The sequence below is a fragment of the Lethenteron reissneri genome, chromosome 45 (assembly GCF_015708825.2).
Source record: "Lethenteron reissneri isolate LAM-NWPU_2019-01 chromosome 45, ASM1570882v1, whole genome shotgun sequence".
Classification (NCBI taxonomy): domain Eukaryota; kingdom Metazoa; phylum Chordata; class Hyperoartia; order Petromyzontiformes; family Petromyzontidae; genus Lethenteron; species Lethenteron reissneri.
In genome coordinates, this window is record NC_083823.1 from 3,737,359 (window position 1) to 3,754,770 (window position 17,412).

Genomic DNA, 17,412 nt, shown 5'->3' on the forward strand with positions numbered 1-17,412 from the left:
ATGTTTTATTTTTATTATTTTATTACTTCCCTTCTACGTGACTTTACCGAAAGAACCAAGAAGATGAATCCCTGCAGTCACGAAAGCTTTAAATCAAGACGACAAACTAAACACAAAAGGCGGTGGTAATGGGGGATGAAACCAGAGATTGTACGATTAATCGATCGTTGATCAGTCAACAAAAAATTTGACGGAAATCTCCAATTTTTTTTTACTTTCGATTCCTCCAGGCCATCTAAAAATTGGTGGCCGCCCCCATGTCCTGCCTCCTGAAGGTGGGAAACCCCCTTATACAAGCCACGCCCCAGCGCCAGGGGGCGCGGCTGATGATGTCACGAGCCCACACTCATTACTTCTTGTTCAAGTGGCGCGCGTGAGATTATTGTTTTTAAATCCTTTATATTAAGTTCGCTTGCGTGCTTGCTTGCTTGCTTACGACCGTGCAAACCTTTCGGTCGTTTTTAAACCCACTTCCCGTGATCCAATCGAGCTGACATTTTGCACACAGACTCGTTGTGCGAGACAATTAATGTTCGTGAAAATTTTTTTTCCAAAATTTTACACTGTTTAGGGAAAACAAATTAAATATTTAATTACCAATTGCTTAATACTGGCAGACAATCATCTGACCCATAGGTGGCAGCCATCTCAAGCCAGAGGACGAGAGGACTCTAGCCGCCACGCATATAAAGGATTTAGAGTGAAAAACTTTGTTTTTACGGGTTATACTTGTTTCACATGATCCTGTTGGTCGAGTAATCATGCTGATACGCGGTTGAAAAATCGATTGCTCAAGTCATCGGAGAGTCCAGCTCTAGGTAAAACTATTTGTTGGCCAAGGTGGCTTGACCTGGTGGCCCTGCCAGCTGTGTCACTGGGATTATGGGAAACGTCAAGAAGGCGGTTGACCCACAGTTTGCCTTGCATCATGCTGTGGGGGAAAGATGCTAACTCAATTGCCTGGTATGGAGGAGGTTGTGGGTTCGATCCCGACCCTGACGTCTGCTGTATATTTGGAGTGTGCATGTCTCTCTCTCTCTCCCTGTGGTTGCGTGGATTTTTTTCTGGGTCCTCTGAGGTTCCCCTCCACATTTATAATGATCAACATGCGTTTTGAGCCTTTGACCGCTATACATTTCCACACGACGATAAGCCACTTTGTTGAGTTATCATTTGTGATGGCCAGGTCGCTTCTGAAAAGAGCAAAATAGCTCGGTGGGTAAAAAAAACAAAATTGTGCCCTCGGCCTACTTGGCACACTGATTTGGCGCACTGATTTTGTACTCTTGGCATGCACGCCACCGGTTCTCCGTGCGGCTTGACGAGCTGCCCAGCAAACTGCTGTCCGCAATGCGTGGGAACTGACCAGGAGGTGGAACGAGAAGGGTGGTTGAACACGTATGACGTGACAATCACGCAAACACGTGTTTTGGATATCGAGTTATGATAGCGAAACGCAAGGAGATTAAAGTATTTTTAGCTCGTGCGTGTATCTCTTTGTGTGTGTATATTAAGACAAAGCAGTGGCGCGATGGTTCGCTCGCTGAACTCTGAACCCAAGAACCTGAGGTTGATTACCGGCCTCGGCGCACGTCAGTAGCGTTTGTTATCGGAACTGGTTCTGGGCCTCCCCTAGCTTGACTCAGCCTGAACACGCGCATCCATGCTGCGTGTGTACATTAGCACTGGGGAGACGAATGCATGCAGATCATGCTGCTGCCCTCACCACTGCCCCTTGCTTCATGAAACCTTTAATAGTTGCTCACTAACAGCAGCAGTTTGTTAAGGATGCAACAATCTATAAATTGTGTGCAATTATTTTTTTATACGTAAATATATTAGTGGGGAATGGCGGCACTGTGATTAACGCAGTGAATCACAAGATTCCTGACCACGGCTAACATCCGTTGCAGGTGCGGTATCTGGATCGGTCCCGAGGTTCCCTTGTTTCAATTTATTTACCTTATGCAGTGTGTTAACATCGGTGCTGGGGAGTAAAATGGGGCTGAGCGTGGTTTTGACGACACTGCCCCATCGTGCATCGTGTTGGCCTTCATAGGTGCTTGCTCAAAAGTCTATCGTCATACAGTAAAACCTTGGATTGCGAGTCACTTGGGCTGCGAGTGTTTTGCAAGACGAGCAAAAATTTTCAATAAATATTAATTTGATAAACAAGCGAGGTCTTGCAATACGAGAAGTACGTGTATACGCTTTGTCTGCCGAGCGTCACGTGATCGCAACTGATGTACGAGTGCTTTGGATTACAAACACGTTTCCGGAACGAATTATGCTCGCAATCCAAGGTTTGACTGTATATTGCGAGTCTCCTTCATTGTATTTAAGTGCATGGGCACAGTGACTTCACATTGCCTCTGCGAGCCTGGCGTCCAAAGTTCCATTCCATTCCATGGATTATGTCACTGGCAAGTCGTGTCTGAGCCGGACCTGGATCTCTCCCTCGCATTGAAGCGACACAATATCTGGTGTGTAGTGCAAACATCAGCAAAAGGCGACCAGGTGTGTTGTGCTGGCAAAACCACTCCCTCTCGCACTCTGCCAGCCTTAATGGGTGTTCGGCAACAATACTTGCGCCAACAGCTTGTCTAGCTAGCTATGCACGTCATCTATGTCTGTTTGCACGTGTATCTGTGTGTTTATCTGCTACCGGTTCTGCGCCTCCACTAGATTGACTTGGCCTCAAATGAGTACCTGGCATGATTTGTAAATATTGGCACTCGGGAGATAAAGGCGGCCGGCCGTGGATCATCCACTCCCTCATTTGCCTTGCTGGCCCTAACAGTACTTGCCACAAGAGTCTGTGAATGCTATAGGGGAGATATTTGTCTTTGCTTCAGCAAGTGCACCTAGCCTGCCACAAGCGCTGTGGCGACGTCACCGCCACTTAGTGGCGAATAGCAGCTGTTGCTTTTTTCTGGGCATGTGATTTGTGTGTTAATGTGTATGTAAGTTTGTTTGTCTCTGTATGTATGTTTCTGTGTGTAAGTGTGTGTGTGTGTTTATGTCCCTGTGTGCCAGCCCTTGCCCCAACATGCTGTATGACTATCGAACGCTCTTTGCTTGTACAGTGTGTGTCTGTGTGTTTTTCTATACCCACATGTCTATAAAAATGTGACAATCTATAACCCTTGCCCAATCCACTGCTGTATAAAGACCTCCACCATGCCGATCAAGGAGTTCGTTTGACCATACTTTACCGTTGTGGTAATAAGAATGTGTCTCTGTGTCTTTGTCCGCCTGTGACCGCAGCTGAAAGACCGCGAGCAACTGCAGATCGGGATCTCCATGCTGCACTCGGAGCTGAAGCGACAGCGCCAGGCCTTGGAGAAGCAGACAGATTTGCTGCTGCACACGCAGATGGAACTCACGCACCGAGGTCCGCATGACCAGAGGCACGCCGTTGGGGGGTCATACTGACCCCATAGCTGAAGCATCGGAAACATTCAAATCGGCCCAATACCTCGCTTGCACTGTAGAACCAAACCTGACCCGCGCCGGGCACGGGTCAGGTTTTGTTTTTCCACTCGAGAAGCCGAGCCGTGCTGCCGACGTCGAGACGGAGTTTTATGCTCGTACATTTAATAACGGCGACGGGTTTCCGACGGCAGAAAGCAACGGCTTCATTGTCGTCCGAATGAAAAATTAAAATTGCCAAACACGCAGGGGCAGAATCCTCCTGAATGAGGGTCTTGAGTCTCAGCGTGGACTTCCTGCGTGAATGAAAAAATAATAAAGTTATAATAAATATGTGATTGAGCGTAATTTAAATTGATTACTGAAATGCGATGAGCTTACAAGTAATTGTTGGCAATGTTGATTTGAACGCTGCGTAACGATGACTTTTTCCTTGCAATTGTTTCACCCTTGCTGTTTGGTTCTGTTAATCCGTGCATTTGTTTGTGTTTTTCATAATTAAATGAGTGCTCGCCTAGAGAAAAAGTGCGTTCTTTGCAATGGAAACATCTCCGTTCAGCGAGCAAAGAGGGAAAACAAACCGTACAGAAAACATGTTCGCTGCCACGCAAGTGGGAATTGAGCACCGGGTCACACAATTTGACCCAGAAAAATTAGGAAATTAAGTAACGTTGAAAATGCTGGTGTATATATGTACGTTTTCTTTTAAAGCTGATGAGGATAAAGTTGTGGTTTTACCATACTTCACTCGAATATCTGATTAATCTCAATGTGGATAAGTGCAAATTATTATGAACGTTGTGTGCGCGCCTTGTCCTCAGTTGAGGTACTGTGCTTACTTTGGCGTCGTGCCATCTGCGCTGTTCATGTCTTCGTTAAATTACCTGTGATTAGCGAGACTTTCTCAGAAGTTAAAACTTCATTTTAGCAACAAGAAAAATAATGCTGTAACAAAGTAAAGGGGCAACGTTTGGGCCAGGCGAGGTCGGTAATAAATTCAAATTATTCCAAAGTAATACTGCTGATAGAAAATGGTCATTACATTTATTTGAAATTCAAGATGCAATGCATCATTGTATTTACTACTCTATAAATCAGCACCCATTCGGTGCAGCCATATTGCAATTTTTTTTGAGCAATTTTAGGTTTATTTTAGATCATGTTTCAATTTTAACTTGATTATCGACGCTGAACCTCCTGTGAAATTTCACAGAGCAAAAAAAAACGCCCCGCCGTAAAACGAATCCAATCGGTCACGAGTTTGCTGATTCTCCACCTCAGTTGGGGGAGTTGAATCAGCACTCTGTTTGCCAATAAACTGAATACCGCTCTGTGGGAACCTTTTCTAATGGATGGACTGACCCCAATCATGGGAATGTGGAATCTTCCACCGCTGTCTCACGGTCATTTGTCGTTGCCATTTCCCTTGCGATCCTCGCTCCACGCCAAGTCTTTGTGTGTGATTTCAATTTAAAGCTTTCGTGACTGCAGGGATTCATCTTCCTGGTTCTTTCGGTAAAGTCACTTCTACGTGACTTTAGCGAAAGAACCAAGAATATATTTGTGTGTGCTTATAAATAGTGTTGGCACAGTGGTTAATGCAATGCATTGTGGACCCAGCAAACATAAGCCACTTCGTTTAGCTATCATTAGTGATAGCCAGGTCGCCTCTGAATAATAAGCTAATAGCTCAGTGGGCATTACCTGGTAAGATATGAATAAATTTCGATTTACAGCTTTCGTGACTGCAGGGATTCATATTCTTGGTTCTTTCGGTAAAGTCACGTAGAAGGGAAATAATAAAATAATAAAAATAAAACAATAAAATTATCACGTTTCGATTGCAACACAAGCAATCATCAGCAGGTTTGAAAACCACAGCAAGTGAAATTTTTATTGTTTTATTTTATTGTATTATTTCCCTTCTACGTGACTTTACCGAAAGAACCAAGAATATAAGATATAAATAGTTAGCTTTATTTGTATACATTTTCACAGTGAGTTGTTTACCTTTCCTATACTTTGCACTCCGATCGTGTTTTTTTTACGGTTTGTCGTAGCATTCTGACCTGCTGCTTCTGGACATCTGTGAAAAAGAGCTTTATAGCTCATGGAATTCCTCCAGGATAAAGAAATATTCTGATCCTGACCTGAGCTTCGACTCCCAGCCATTGGTTAACCTCAGTGGGAAGTGATACTTCAACCGAGCCTAAGTCCCCTCTTCGCCAGCCCGCACTGACCAGTGTGGAGAAGTATGGCCAGGCAACTCCCATGACACACGCGGGTGTAGTGAAAGGCATTAGTCCAGCAGTGGATTGACAGTGGGTTTGTAAATGATATAACTTTATTTATACATCCGCACAATTTGAGCGGTCGCTTAAATTAACTGGGCTGCAATTTAGAACGTATGGCTCTAATTGTTCTAAACCAAACCACAGTTGTGTTTTTTTTTAATTCCTCTACAGCTTTGCCAGAAAGCATTTATTATATTAGCATTATTTTGAAAACGATTAGAATTTTTTTTCTTCCAGCGGATGAGTGGCTTTTAAAATACGCTAATGATAAAACGGTGCCGGGAAACCGCAGGGCTGATTGATCTCATTCAGTTTTTTCCCCTATGGCGTGCAGCGGAAGAACTGGAGAAGAAAAGGGAATGTCTGAAGCAAGAGTGGGAGACTGTGCAGAAAAAAAGACGAAAGCAAGAAGACAAGAGGTACTCTCATCACATTTAAAGTTCATGTATTAGGTATAGCCCTGTGAGCCATTCGGCTCTTGAATCGGGTGCAACCGCAACAAACAAAAAACAAAAACATGAACAAAAAAAATCTTAAAGTGAATATGTGACTGAGTGCAAACAGAAAATCCAAGAAAAGACAGCAAAATATTGCAGAAAAAAACACCGTACACCAACGCTGTGTGCAAAAATCCCAGTGGGATGCAAGTCAAACAACAACAACAACCACAAGACAACTTAGATTAAAGCCATCAGTCTAACTCTGTACTACAACAAACATGGCTAAACCAATACACTTTTTGAAATCACCAAAATATAGCCATTAAACCATAAAAGCCATAAATTAATGAACGAACGAACGCGCGTTTTTGTTATTGCGCTCAATCGCGGAACGAAACATTCTCGGAGCGCAGAGCCCCCTCTATTTGCTGCTGTCCCTGTGCGGCACGTGGTGACTCCGTATCCGGCACCGACGATGGGGGCATTAGTCTGCCAGTAGGGGACAAAGATTGCTATTATGCGAGTCATTTGTGAGTGCTTTTTTTATCGTTGGAAATTTGGCCGAAGTCGACACTCTGTGTGTTTTTAGTTATGGTTAGGGGGGGGGGGAGGGGAACGGAATAACCTGAACAGCAGGAGAACATACAAAATCCGCACGGAGATATACCCGAGTCTAGGAATCGAACCCAGACCCTTCTGGCTGCGAGGCACAAGTGTTATCACCGGACGCCATCCTGCTGTTTCGAATTCCAAAGCCAGTCTATTAAAAGAACAAGCACTGCTGATTTTCCGTGAAGTGGTGTGCTTTTTATCCATCCTGGAGATCCTTATACATCGTGTCACTGACTCTGCTCCCAACCGGTATTTGAACTCCCCAACCTTTTTGATTTGTGGGTCAAGCGCTGTAACCACAGCACATCCTGGCCAGATCCTTGGTCCATAGCGTGGCAACAATAGCAATGACGACCCATAAAAATGATTGGGCGGACGCGACAGGAATTGACGAACAAGAGCCCTTGGTGAGGAGAAACGTGACGATCACAATGCATCGCGGCCACCCATTATTATTCCATTCATTCAGTCCAGTTTGTTGGGCACTTATTTATTTATTTTCACCCAGCTTCTGTGATTTGAGACTTTTTTTTCCTTCTTTCCGGCACGCCGACTTTCCCCCGCGCCGGCTGTCTGTGGCGTCGGCATGTGAGAGAGCACGGCCTGCGATCTCCGTGTCAGATTGCATCAGCGCAAGGAAGGCCCCGGCGTGAGCCTTTAAGATTTTTTTTCATTTAAAAAAAAAATTCCACCACCAACCCCCCACCAACCCCCCCTGTCTCCGCACGAACGGACGCTCGGGTTACAATCACAGCGAGACTCGCGCGTGGTTTAATTGGCTGCAGGCGTTGTCGAACGTCGATCCACGGCAAGGGGAGGAAACAAGGAAATACTACGCGATCACAGCAACGACCCCGACGCGCTCGTCCAAATCTCTTTTGGTTTTTTGACGTGTTTGCTTTTCTTGTTATGGTTTAGTTTTTCCCAGTCGTATTCCAATTGTGCTCTCGGTCGCCGGGCAGAAGCCATTTCCATTCGGAATTCTCACAGAGATCGGTGTGTTTATGTATATATGTATGTATGCTGAACTTCTTTTGCACCGTACGTAGCCAACCATGATAATCGGAGATGCGGAGGAATGACAACAAAATAGACGTACACACAAAAAGTGTACTAAACTTAACTATGAACTCAACTATTTTTAGTTTACCAACTAAGGCTCTTTTTAATAAGTGACCTGGCCACAAATGATAGCTCAACAAAGTGGCTTATCACGTGGGAATTTATTGCAACCAAATTCTCTAAAGGAATGTTTCTAAATGTGGAGGGAAAAACCGGAGGACTCGGAGAACAATCCACGTGACCACGGGGAGAACGTACAAATTCTAGATTTGAAGCTTTCGTGACTGCAAGGATTCATATTCTTAGGTTTTTTCGGTAAAGTCACGTAGGTAAAAAATTTAAATTAATAAAAGTAAAATAAAAATAATTAACGAAAAACCTAAGAATAAGAACATGCAAACTCCAAATATACAACAGGCGTCAGGGTCGGGATAGAATCTACAACCTCCTGTATACCAGGTGAGGTAGTTAACATCTCACCACCGTGTCGCCCGACATCTTGCCACCATTGCATCTAAAAACAGCTCTGAAAAAATGACGTTCCAATGCTTGTGAATTCTGATCAGTAGTCTTTTTTTGTGTGCCCTGAAAAGGGTGTCTTGCATGGCAGTCAAACTGAAATTAGTTTTTCTTCGGGACTTAAATTATCTGAAGTTTAGGGCAAACCGTACGAAGCCCCATGAACATTCTCGCTTGGGCCCACGTTTGAACACCGCATCTCGGCGTTCATGCTCAGTACGCGGCGCTCCCACGTGGCGTTACGCAGAGAGCCGCCACCCACCCGGTCATCCGTCACCGCCTCAAAAACATCTTTCACATTTCTTTCCTCGCAGACGTCGCTGGCATTAAAGATCCCCACTCTTATGCAACGGTGCAGCAGCGCAGTTGCCAGCGGATTTTTTGCGAGAGAGTGTCGTATCTTAAGAACGGAAAGTATGCTAAATTTATCCAGCCTGCGGAAGCGTTTGATGTTTGAAGGTTTTATGCAACATTGTTTTGAAACAAATGTTTTTTATCTGGTAGGAGCAATTTTGAAGTCTCCGTTTTAATTACAATGTTTTCATTCAAGCGCAGAAAAAGCATACCTTATGTGTCATGTCACTATTCATTGGAAGGTTGGCCAAGCTGCACTGTGTTAGCAACATGGACTAGGTTTGAAGATCTTTGGCAAAGAACATTTCCGGCAATTTTTAGTTTTTACACCGAGACCTGCCAAGCTGAAATCCAACATCAGTTTGTTGTTTTTATTTTCTCATTTATTGTTTTTATGACGCGACCTTTTAAATTGGACTTTAAGCTACTGGGGAAAGGTTGTGTTTATCTGTAGCTTTGGGGAAAGTAAAAAAAAATCAATTTAAACGGCAATGAAATAGATTACAAAAGTAAACGGATGATCAAACCATCTTCAGTTTACCTTACGATATCGGCACCACTTAGTGTCTCCGGTGTGTGTTTATGTTGCCAAGTTGTTTTATGGTTTTTGTAAAGTTTTGTTTGCTGTTCTTTTATATTTACATTTCAAAATATACTGAATGTAATCTGGATATCTTGAAAGTTCCCAAAACACAAACATCACATTAACCAGCTTCATACATTGCCACGTGACTTTTTTTGTCTGGAATCCCGATTTGTGATTTATGACACAATTTCACATGTGAAGGGTATTATACCCAGTAACACAACAGCATCTGCTATGCGCATATGAGAGGAATTATGTGTATCTGAAACTAGTCCCAGCCCCCTTAGGTCTACTCAGCCTAAAAATACTGCCTTCGCTTCGTCGTATTAACCACCTTTACCAATAATAATAATGATTAAATTTCGATTTAAAGCTTTCGTGACTGCAGGGATGCTGGTGATCTCCCATTTAAGCGCGAACCAGACTCGGACCTGCTTATCTTCCGAGATCGGATAAGGACGGGCGCATCGACTGGTGATTTGGTTCGTGGGAAAAAGTTCCAATAATTCTCTCCGACGTGGATTGGAGACGAAGTGAGAAAAAACGGCCCTTCGATGTTACGTGTGAAACTTTCCACTGATGCAGCGATGTGGTTACGGACATCGGGCCTGGGAGAGACAAAGGAGGTCGGGAAAGTGTCGTGCTGGCCACACCACCAGCCGTCCTTGTCTCGCTCGCTCTCGGGATGCTCACGAACAGCGACAAATTCCGGCAATGTTCATGGTCTGTTCCTCTATGAGCACAGCAGCATTGACGGGTAGCAGTGTGTAGCCAGCACAGGCCCTCCGCTGAGTTGACTCGAACCACATGAGCACCTGTTGCGGTGGGCACGTCACATGAACGCCAACGTCTTGCCGGAGTATAAACAGGCGGCGGCATGGTCTCGGCATCTCGTGTGCCGTGCCAGCTTTAATAGGCGCTCACTAACAGTGTTTTTTTTTCCGTTCATTTGTGTTTTGTTATTTCCAAGGTCCATGCTGCAGAAAACCAACGCGCAGCTCAACGTGCGCAGACGGCAGATATTTTCCGAGCTCGCTTTCATCTACCCCATCGCTGCGGTGAGTGACACACTAGCTGCAAAGAGCGCTTTATTAAACCGTAGCTCTCCTTGCGCACGTGCGGAGCACGGTCTGCGGCAAACGTGGCGTGCGCAAGCGTGTCTGCGTTCTGTATACGTGTTTGTGTGTGTGTGTGCGTGCGGTAGTGGTGTGGGGGGCGGTAGTGTAGCTGTTAGCGCTACGCTGCGCTACACAAACCTGGCGACCCGAGATCGATGCCCACTCACGGCCAACACCAGTGACGATTATCTGAACTGGTCCTGGGCCTCCTCGAGGTCGACTCAGCCTCAAATCAGTACCAGTTGCAATGTGTTAACATCGACACTGGGGAGACAAAGGCGGCCGGGCGTGGTGCTGGCCACCCACACCCCCTCTTGAGCTGTGCTGGTCTTCATAGGTGGTCACTAATAGGACTTGTCCCAAAAGTCTGTTAAGACTATATGGAGATCTTTGTCTTTGTTTGGTGTGGTGAGTGGTAGTGTAGCAGTTAGTGCCTGCTGCACTACGAACCTGGCGACCCGAGTTCGATTCCCACTCACGTCTAACACCAGTGACCATTATCTCTTCGCGTCCCCAAGGTCGACTCAGCCTTAAATGAGTACCATGCTGCATTGTGTAAACATCGCCACTGGAGAGACAATGACGGCCGTTCCAGGCGTGATTCCAGCCTCATCACACCCCCCATGCACGATGAAGACTTTAATAGGCGCTCGCTAAAATAATCTGAATATTTATACTGGAGAAATCCGTTGAGCTATAAAGTTATTTTTCACACATGTCCAGTAGGGGTGGTAAAAAATAATACCAACCAATGATAGTAGTACAAGAAATATGACTCAAACAGATGCAAATGAAACTAAACCATTCAGAAGCAACCTAGCCACAAATGATAGCTCAACAAAGTGGCTTATCATTTGGACATTTATAGCAGCAAAATAACATAAATAATCTTCTTGGTTCTTTCGGTAAAGTCACGTAGAATGGAAATAATAAAATAATGAAAATAAAACATAATAAAATAATTCTCACGACGTTTCGAGAAGACAGGTATGTCTTCTCGACAGACCTGTTCTTCACTTGAGGACGGCTGCTTGCGTTGTGGCCGAAACGTCGTGAGAATTATTTTTTTATGTTTTATTTTTACTATTTTATTATTTCCATTCTACGTGACTTTACCGAAAGAACCAAGAAGATGAATCCCTGCAGTCACGAAAGCTTTAAATCGAAACATAAATGATCTCAATGCATGTTTATAAAAAGCACGTTCCCACTCTATACGGGATATAGAGGGAATCTTTGCATTTGATTTCTCAGTGTGTGTGTATTACGAAGTGCCTGAGGGTGCATCTGTGTGTGAGAAGGGGGAAGAGCGATGCTAAGGGCCAATGAGCGCAGCGTCTGGCGGATAAAACACAGGTGACCTTGTGGGGCGGTGGGAGGGGGTGGGGGTGTAGGTTTTGCATTTGCCATTCAGGCGGTCAGTCCAAAGCCAACTGGGTTACGTCCTGTGACCGCCTACGAGTTAACGTTTAACACTGCGTACATCTTTCTAGATTTGAAGCTTTCGTGACTGCAATGATTCATACTCTTAGGTTTTTTCGGTAAAGTCATGTAGGTGAAAAATAAAATAAAAAATGACTAAAAGTAATAATAGAAATAAAATAATAAATCACGACGTTTCGGAGGCAACACAAGTCTCCGTCATCAGGTGGGACCGTCACAGCCAGATTTGCTGTTGTGTTGCCTCCGAAACGTCGTGATTTATTCTTTTATTTTATTTTTATTATTACTTGTAGTAATTTTTAATTTTACTTTTTTACCTACGTGACTTTACCGAAAAAACCTAAGAGCACTGCGTACATCATCAAAGTGCACACAGCGTGGCTGAGTACGTTGTTTGTGTCATCGCCACTTGCTGCTGAATGGGGGGGGCGGTTGTTTTTGTTCAGTGGTTCGTACACTGAGGCTCTGATCTTGGGTGACCTCGGTTCTATCTCTCGCGGCAAGACATCACCATCGGTGGTGGGCATCTCCTGAATCGAGTCGGCCCGTAAAATAACCACTTTCGGTTGCATTTTTTTTTCTATGAACGTCACCCCCTAGGATTACGGTGGTGACGAGTCGGCTAGGCATGGCGCTTGTGGTGCTTAAACATATTCCAGCCTCCCCCTTGTGTGCCACATCCGGCCTGTTTTTTTGCGATTCGGCGGTGGCAACAAAGCCTCCCCAAATGTTGCATCATTGCCTGGTCGACCCTCAATCCGTAATCATTGACTGTGATTAAAAAAACGCTTTTGGATATTAAGCCGAGATGTTCCTACCCCTGAATCGTAAACACGTGCGAGCGTGAATCCACCTGGTCTTTATAACCCCCTTTTCTCAACATTTCACCGTTCATTGTTCGTTTACAGGCGGGCGTGATTAATGATTTGTCATGAACAGACTTTCACACGTGATACGTATTGCTGACGTAGTATTCTTTTTCGCCACACTGTCTAACCACGTAAAAATAAAATCGATAAAATACCAGTTTTGCAATGGATATCTATGTTGAACAGTAATCATATTTACTTTTTACCAAAATCAAAAATCATTATTTAGACTGGAGGAATCGGATGAGCTGTGTTAGCTCTTTTTCACACAGATGTCCAAAAAAAATAAGTTACAACGACAAACAGTACAAGAGGAGAGAAAACGAACGACGGGAGTGAAAAAAATGAAGAAATCGGTAAGAAAGTCACGAAAAATAAATGCTTTTAAAATAAATCTGTAAGCAAATCAAGACCAAAAAAAATAGTAAGAAATCAAAGCAAGTGACGATAAATAAATAATAAAGTATTTTACCACAAATTGCACGTAAATTCCTGCCGATTTTTGAACACTAAATGCAGGCTAGAGCAAGGCAGCAATAACTGACAATTAAGCTTAATTGAAGGAAGACACGCCTAAAAAAAACCAACTAAGTGGCTCTGGTGGACACATACCAGGGCCCGTATCTCCCGGGCTGTCCGAACAGAAGCTCGGAGCTTGACTCACGATAAACAAAAATACCACCCCAAGTCTTTAAAGATAAGGACAGGTGCCCCCCTCCTCCCCCATGATAGCTTTGTCGTGGTGCTGCTTCAGGGTGTCTGATTTTGAAGTCCTTTTTCGTTATTAACGGAGCTTCCAACTTGTGTCAGACAGCTCCCGGGCACGCGCACACACTTGGTGTGTATCCGCAATGTGAGCGTCGTTTTGTTTCCTGGGTAGTGCCTTTCTTTTAAACAACCACGCTCAAAGCGTGCAAATACAAATACTCGTAAGGACACAATTACAGGACAAATATATACACACACAGAGATACAGGCCACACGTAGAACTCCATAAGCGGTAAAATAATGATCTTGCAGCCCTTTGTCAGTACACTGCTGGATGAAGCCCTCCCCATGTCGTGCCCATCACCGGGATTGTTGGACTGTACTTCACCGTGCTGCTCAGTGCAGGTTGGTGAATGATGGGATCCGGCTCAGGAGCCGGTTCAGATGTTGCTCACGGACGATTTTTGCCCCTGGTCAGGAGTCGAACTTAGTCAATCTGCTGCTTTCAGATGATTGTGTACTAACCCACTAGTCAAATTGCCATGACTTTTCTGCAAAGCCCTAAGGTTGCATGTAGTTGTTGGATGTTCATGCAATGTCCACTGTGTGTGGTTTTTTGCTGCTGCTGCTGTTCAGAATGACAATGAAGAGCACTTCATCTGCCACATCAAGTTGCCCAACTCCGACAACTTCCAAGGTAGGCACGAGGCATTTTTAACGAATTGTCGTGTTTTTGTGTCGCAATTTGATTCACGAATCGGATATCTGTTACCTTGAGATACGTGGAGATTTTATAGTGACCATGAACCAGGTAAGGCCCATTGAGCTGTATAGCTCTGTTTTCAGAAGCGACCTGGCCACAACTAGCTTATCACGTGGACATGTATAGCAACGAAACACTTTAAAACGCGTGTTTCTAAATGTGGAGAGGACCCGGAGAAAAATACACACGGCCCCGGGAGAACATGCAAACTCCAAATATACAGCAGGTGTCGTGGTCGAGATCAAACCCACGACTTCCTGTATACGAGGCGAGGTAGTTAACATCTCGCCACCGCGGCACCAATCACTTACAATATCTCATCACATCACCGTCGGCCATGATCTAGCCACTGCTGGATAAAGAGCCACTCAAGCTGTCCCCATGTCTCGCAGACCTGCGATGTGAAGATGTTTACGGTTAGCAGACTACCTGTCATGATAGGCGGATGAGAGAAACAAGGGCTTTAATCATTGCAAATGAAAGAAAGACGGAAAGTGCGTAAATGAATACGGAGAAATGCGTGCTTGGGATTATCGGTGAACGAAATAGGAACGCACAGACACGTAAAAGAACATTCACAGGTTGGACATCACTCGTACATTATATTCGATTCCAAAACAATCGATTCTCTTACGCACCATCCGAGGCATGCATTGCGAGCTCAAGAATATATATATATTTTATTCTACTGAATGAATCGATAAACCGTGACATGCCAAGTAAACACAGCCTCCCCGACGCCCCCGTCGTCGCCTTTGACGCCGTCCCCGTCACCTTTTCCACGGCGAACGCCGCTAAGGGAGCAAGCAACTGTTGGCAACGTCCACGGTGAACGTCACCTCCAAACCGCGTCCGCAACTCGCCAGCAAACCGTCTCCCGCCCTTGAAAAGCATCAAGGGAATCCCGCTTTGCAAACGTGTTTTTTTTTGTAAGAATGCACACATTTTTTTTCCTCTTCTCTATTTAACTATTTTTTGTTGTTAATTCACTTGCACGCACGTGCCGGCGCGCGTTTGCCTTCGCTCCACGGTGACCCCCGCTCGCTTGACGCGTTGCAGTCGCGGTCGGCCAACTCCGGGCACCGGCGGAGGGAGTAGTTTGCCCGCCCCCCCCCCCCCCTTGCTACGTTGTGGGTGAGCAGTCGTCCTTCTCCTCTGTGTCTGTATGGACGCGCTCGTAAACGATGCAACAGAACCTGAGAACGCATGGATTGGAGAACGTATGCACGTACGCAAACAAATTGAATAGACGAGACTGATTGTTGAGAAAAGCAAGTGGGCTTGGGTAAGACGCGTCGTTTCCAACGGATGATGGCCGGTGGTCAAGCCCAACGACGACGGAGTGGCAGCCGAAGGAGATGAACGCGCTCGAGAGTACGTTCACTGCAAGAGATGGAGCGATGCAATTGGGCGGTGTGCAGGTGCTCGACTGATCGTTTGTTGCGTCTTGAAACTGTCAGAGACCGCGATGGCTTGGGGATATATTCATCCGGCAGTAGACAGATCATAACCGATGGTGATGAGAGCCTACTCTCAGACACTGCCTCTTTTGCAGTGAAGGCCTGAAATCAAAACAAACAATGTAAAAGTGCACGGACGGTCTGTGTACAAGAATGAGCAACGCGATCTTGAAGTCGACTGTGACGATCAAAAAAAATGTCCAAACCTAAATATAATTAGGTCATTCAAGGTGCAGTATTTCTATTTTTGTAAACGTGACAAATACTTTCACAGCCCCTTATACATTCTCTGCCGGATGACGACCTCCCGGCGTGCCGTGTCGTTCATCAAAGTTCGACCGAACTTCGCGACGTTTGTCATCGCGTGTTGTTGACGGCCGACGAGTGGAGAACTCGGGCGGCGGTGGGGGACAAAACCGGTTCAGATATCACTCGTCACTCACGTTAGCCGTGGCTGGAAATCAAGCGCAAGTCGCCCGCCTGTCGGGGTCATTGTGTCGTGCGTGCCAACCAGCATGCCCCCCCGTGTTATTGCCAGTTAACCCGATATTGTACATGTTCGCAGAGGAGGCAGTGTTACACAATGCATGCCGTCAGGTACGGCGCAGACAATCACTGCCAACCCCCTTAGAGCCATGCATTCCACACAAATTGCAAAGTTTCATTGCTCCTGATAAAAACACTGCCTGCCACCCACCCACCCACCCACTGCTGCAATGCTTCAGGAAGGATGACGCCAGCCATCTCCAACAATGGGTCGGAGTATTTAATGTTTTCTTCAATCCATGGCTGAAGGTGTTGACTCGTTAGCTGTGCGTGTAACGCGGTGGGGGGGGGGGGGGGGGGGGGGGGCGGCACGATACATCTCGTAACAAAGTTCTAATAAGGATAGGGGTTTGATTGAACCCATCATCTCTTCGGGGTTAATAAACGAGTACCGTATTGTCAGAAATCGGTGGCCTGTTCTTGCCATAGATATGTGGAATTTCCACCACTGGGCTCAAGGCCATCAATGGAGATTAGCACAACAACTCGCTAGTTTGAACACCGGCACACTTTAACATTTGTGCACAAAGCAGTGTTTTTCATTTATATTCTATCAAGAGTTTAGATTTGTGCTCTATCACGTGCTTAATTTTCTCGTGAGATGTTTTTACACAATGGATTGTCTGTAAGTGTGTTGCGTGGTATTTGTGAGGGTTTTTATTTTCCATTTGTCGCTTCGTTGCGTATTCTACATATGTACGTTCTACTTTCCATGCGATCTGTGCTGCATTGCGTGTTTATGTTTAGCGGCATTTTTATTACCGTCATGTGTTTTTGACTCTAGATCACTTTTTACATTTTGTTACGTGTTTAAAGTGTGTATTTCCCTGACATTTGTAGTTGGGAAAAAAAGTCTTACATTTTTTTCTCCCCCTCCTATGTTTCCTCTCCCGTTTTGTTTATTTGCGTTTCGTTAACCTTTGACCCCACTCGTTGGTTTTTCTCCGCTTAAAATATTTCGTCTAATTATTTTTGACCGTTCCTTTCATCTCCTCCATTTCTCTTTTCGTTTCTTTTCATCCCCTCCTCGCCCCTCCCCCACCGCATGTCACATTTCTTTATTTATTTACACACATTCTATTTTTTTCTTTCTTTTTTGGCCGGGGAAGTTTCACGTCATGTTGCATTGGGAGACTCTGCATACGAGGCTGCACAGACGCACGCACTCACACGTCGGGAGCGCGTATTCACGCTGCCAAAACCACG

At 45.1% G+C, this 17,412-nt stretch overlaps 1 protein-coding gene across 3 annotated transcripts in view; it reads left to right on the forward strand.

The window, feature by feature from the left end:
• The window catches only part of UVRAG (UV radiation resistance associated), a 104,023-nt gene that overhangs the window by 35,922 nt on the left and 50,689 nt on the right, over window positions 1-17,412 (forward strand). For all 3 annotated transcript variants that reach the window (XR_009756472.1, XM_061570148.1, XM_061570149.1), the window contains exons 8-11: window positions 3,268-3,394; window positions 6,061-6,145; window positions 10,270-10,357; window positions 14,074-14,134. Coding sequence is in view for 2 of the 3 variants with exons in the window: in XM_061570148.1 (XP_061426132.1) it covers window positions 3,268-3,394; window positions 6,061-6,145; window positions 10,270-10,357; window positions 14,074-14,134 (361 nt within the window). In the remaining variant the exon portion in view is untranslated. The remainder of the gene's footprint in view (window positions 1-3,267; window positions 3,395-6,060; window positions 6,146-10,269; window positions 10,358-14,073; window positions 14,135-17,412) is intronic.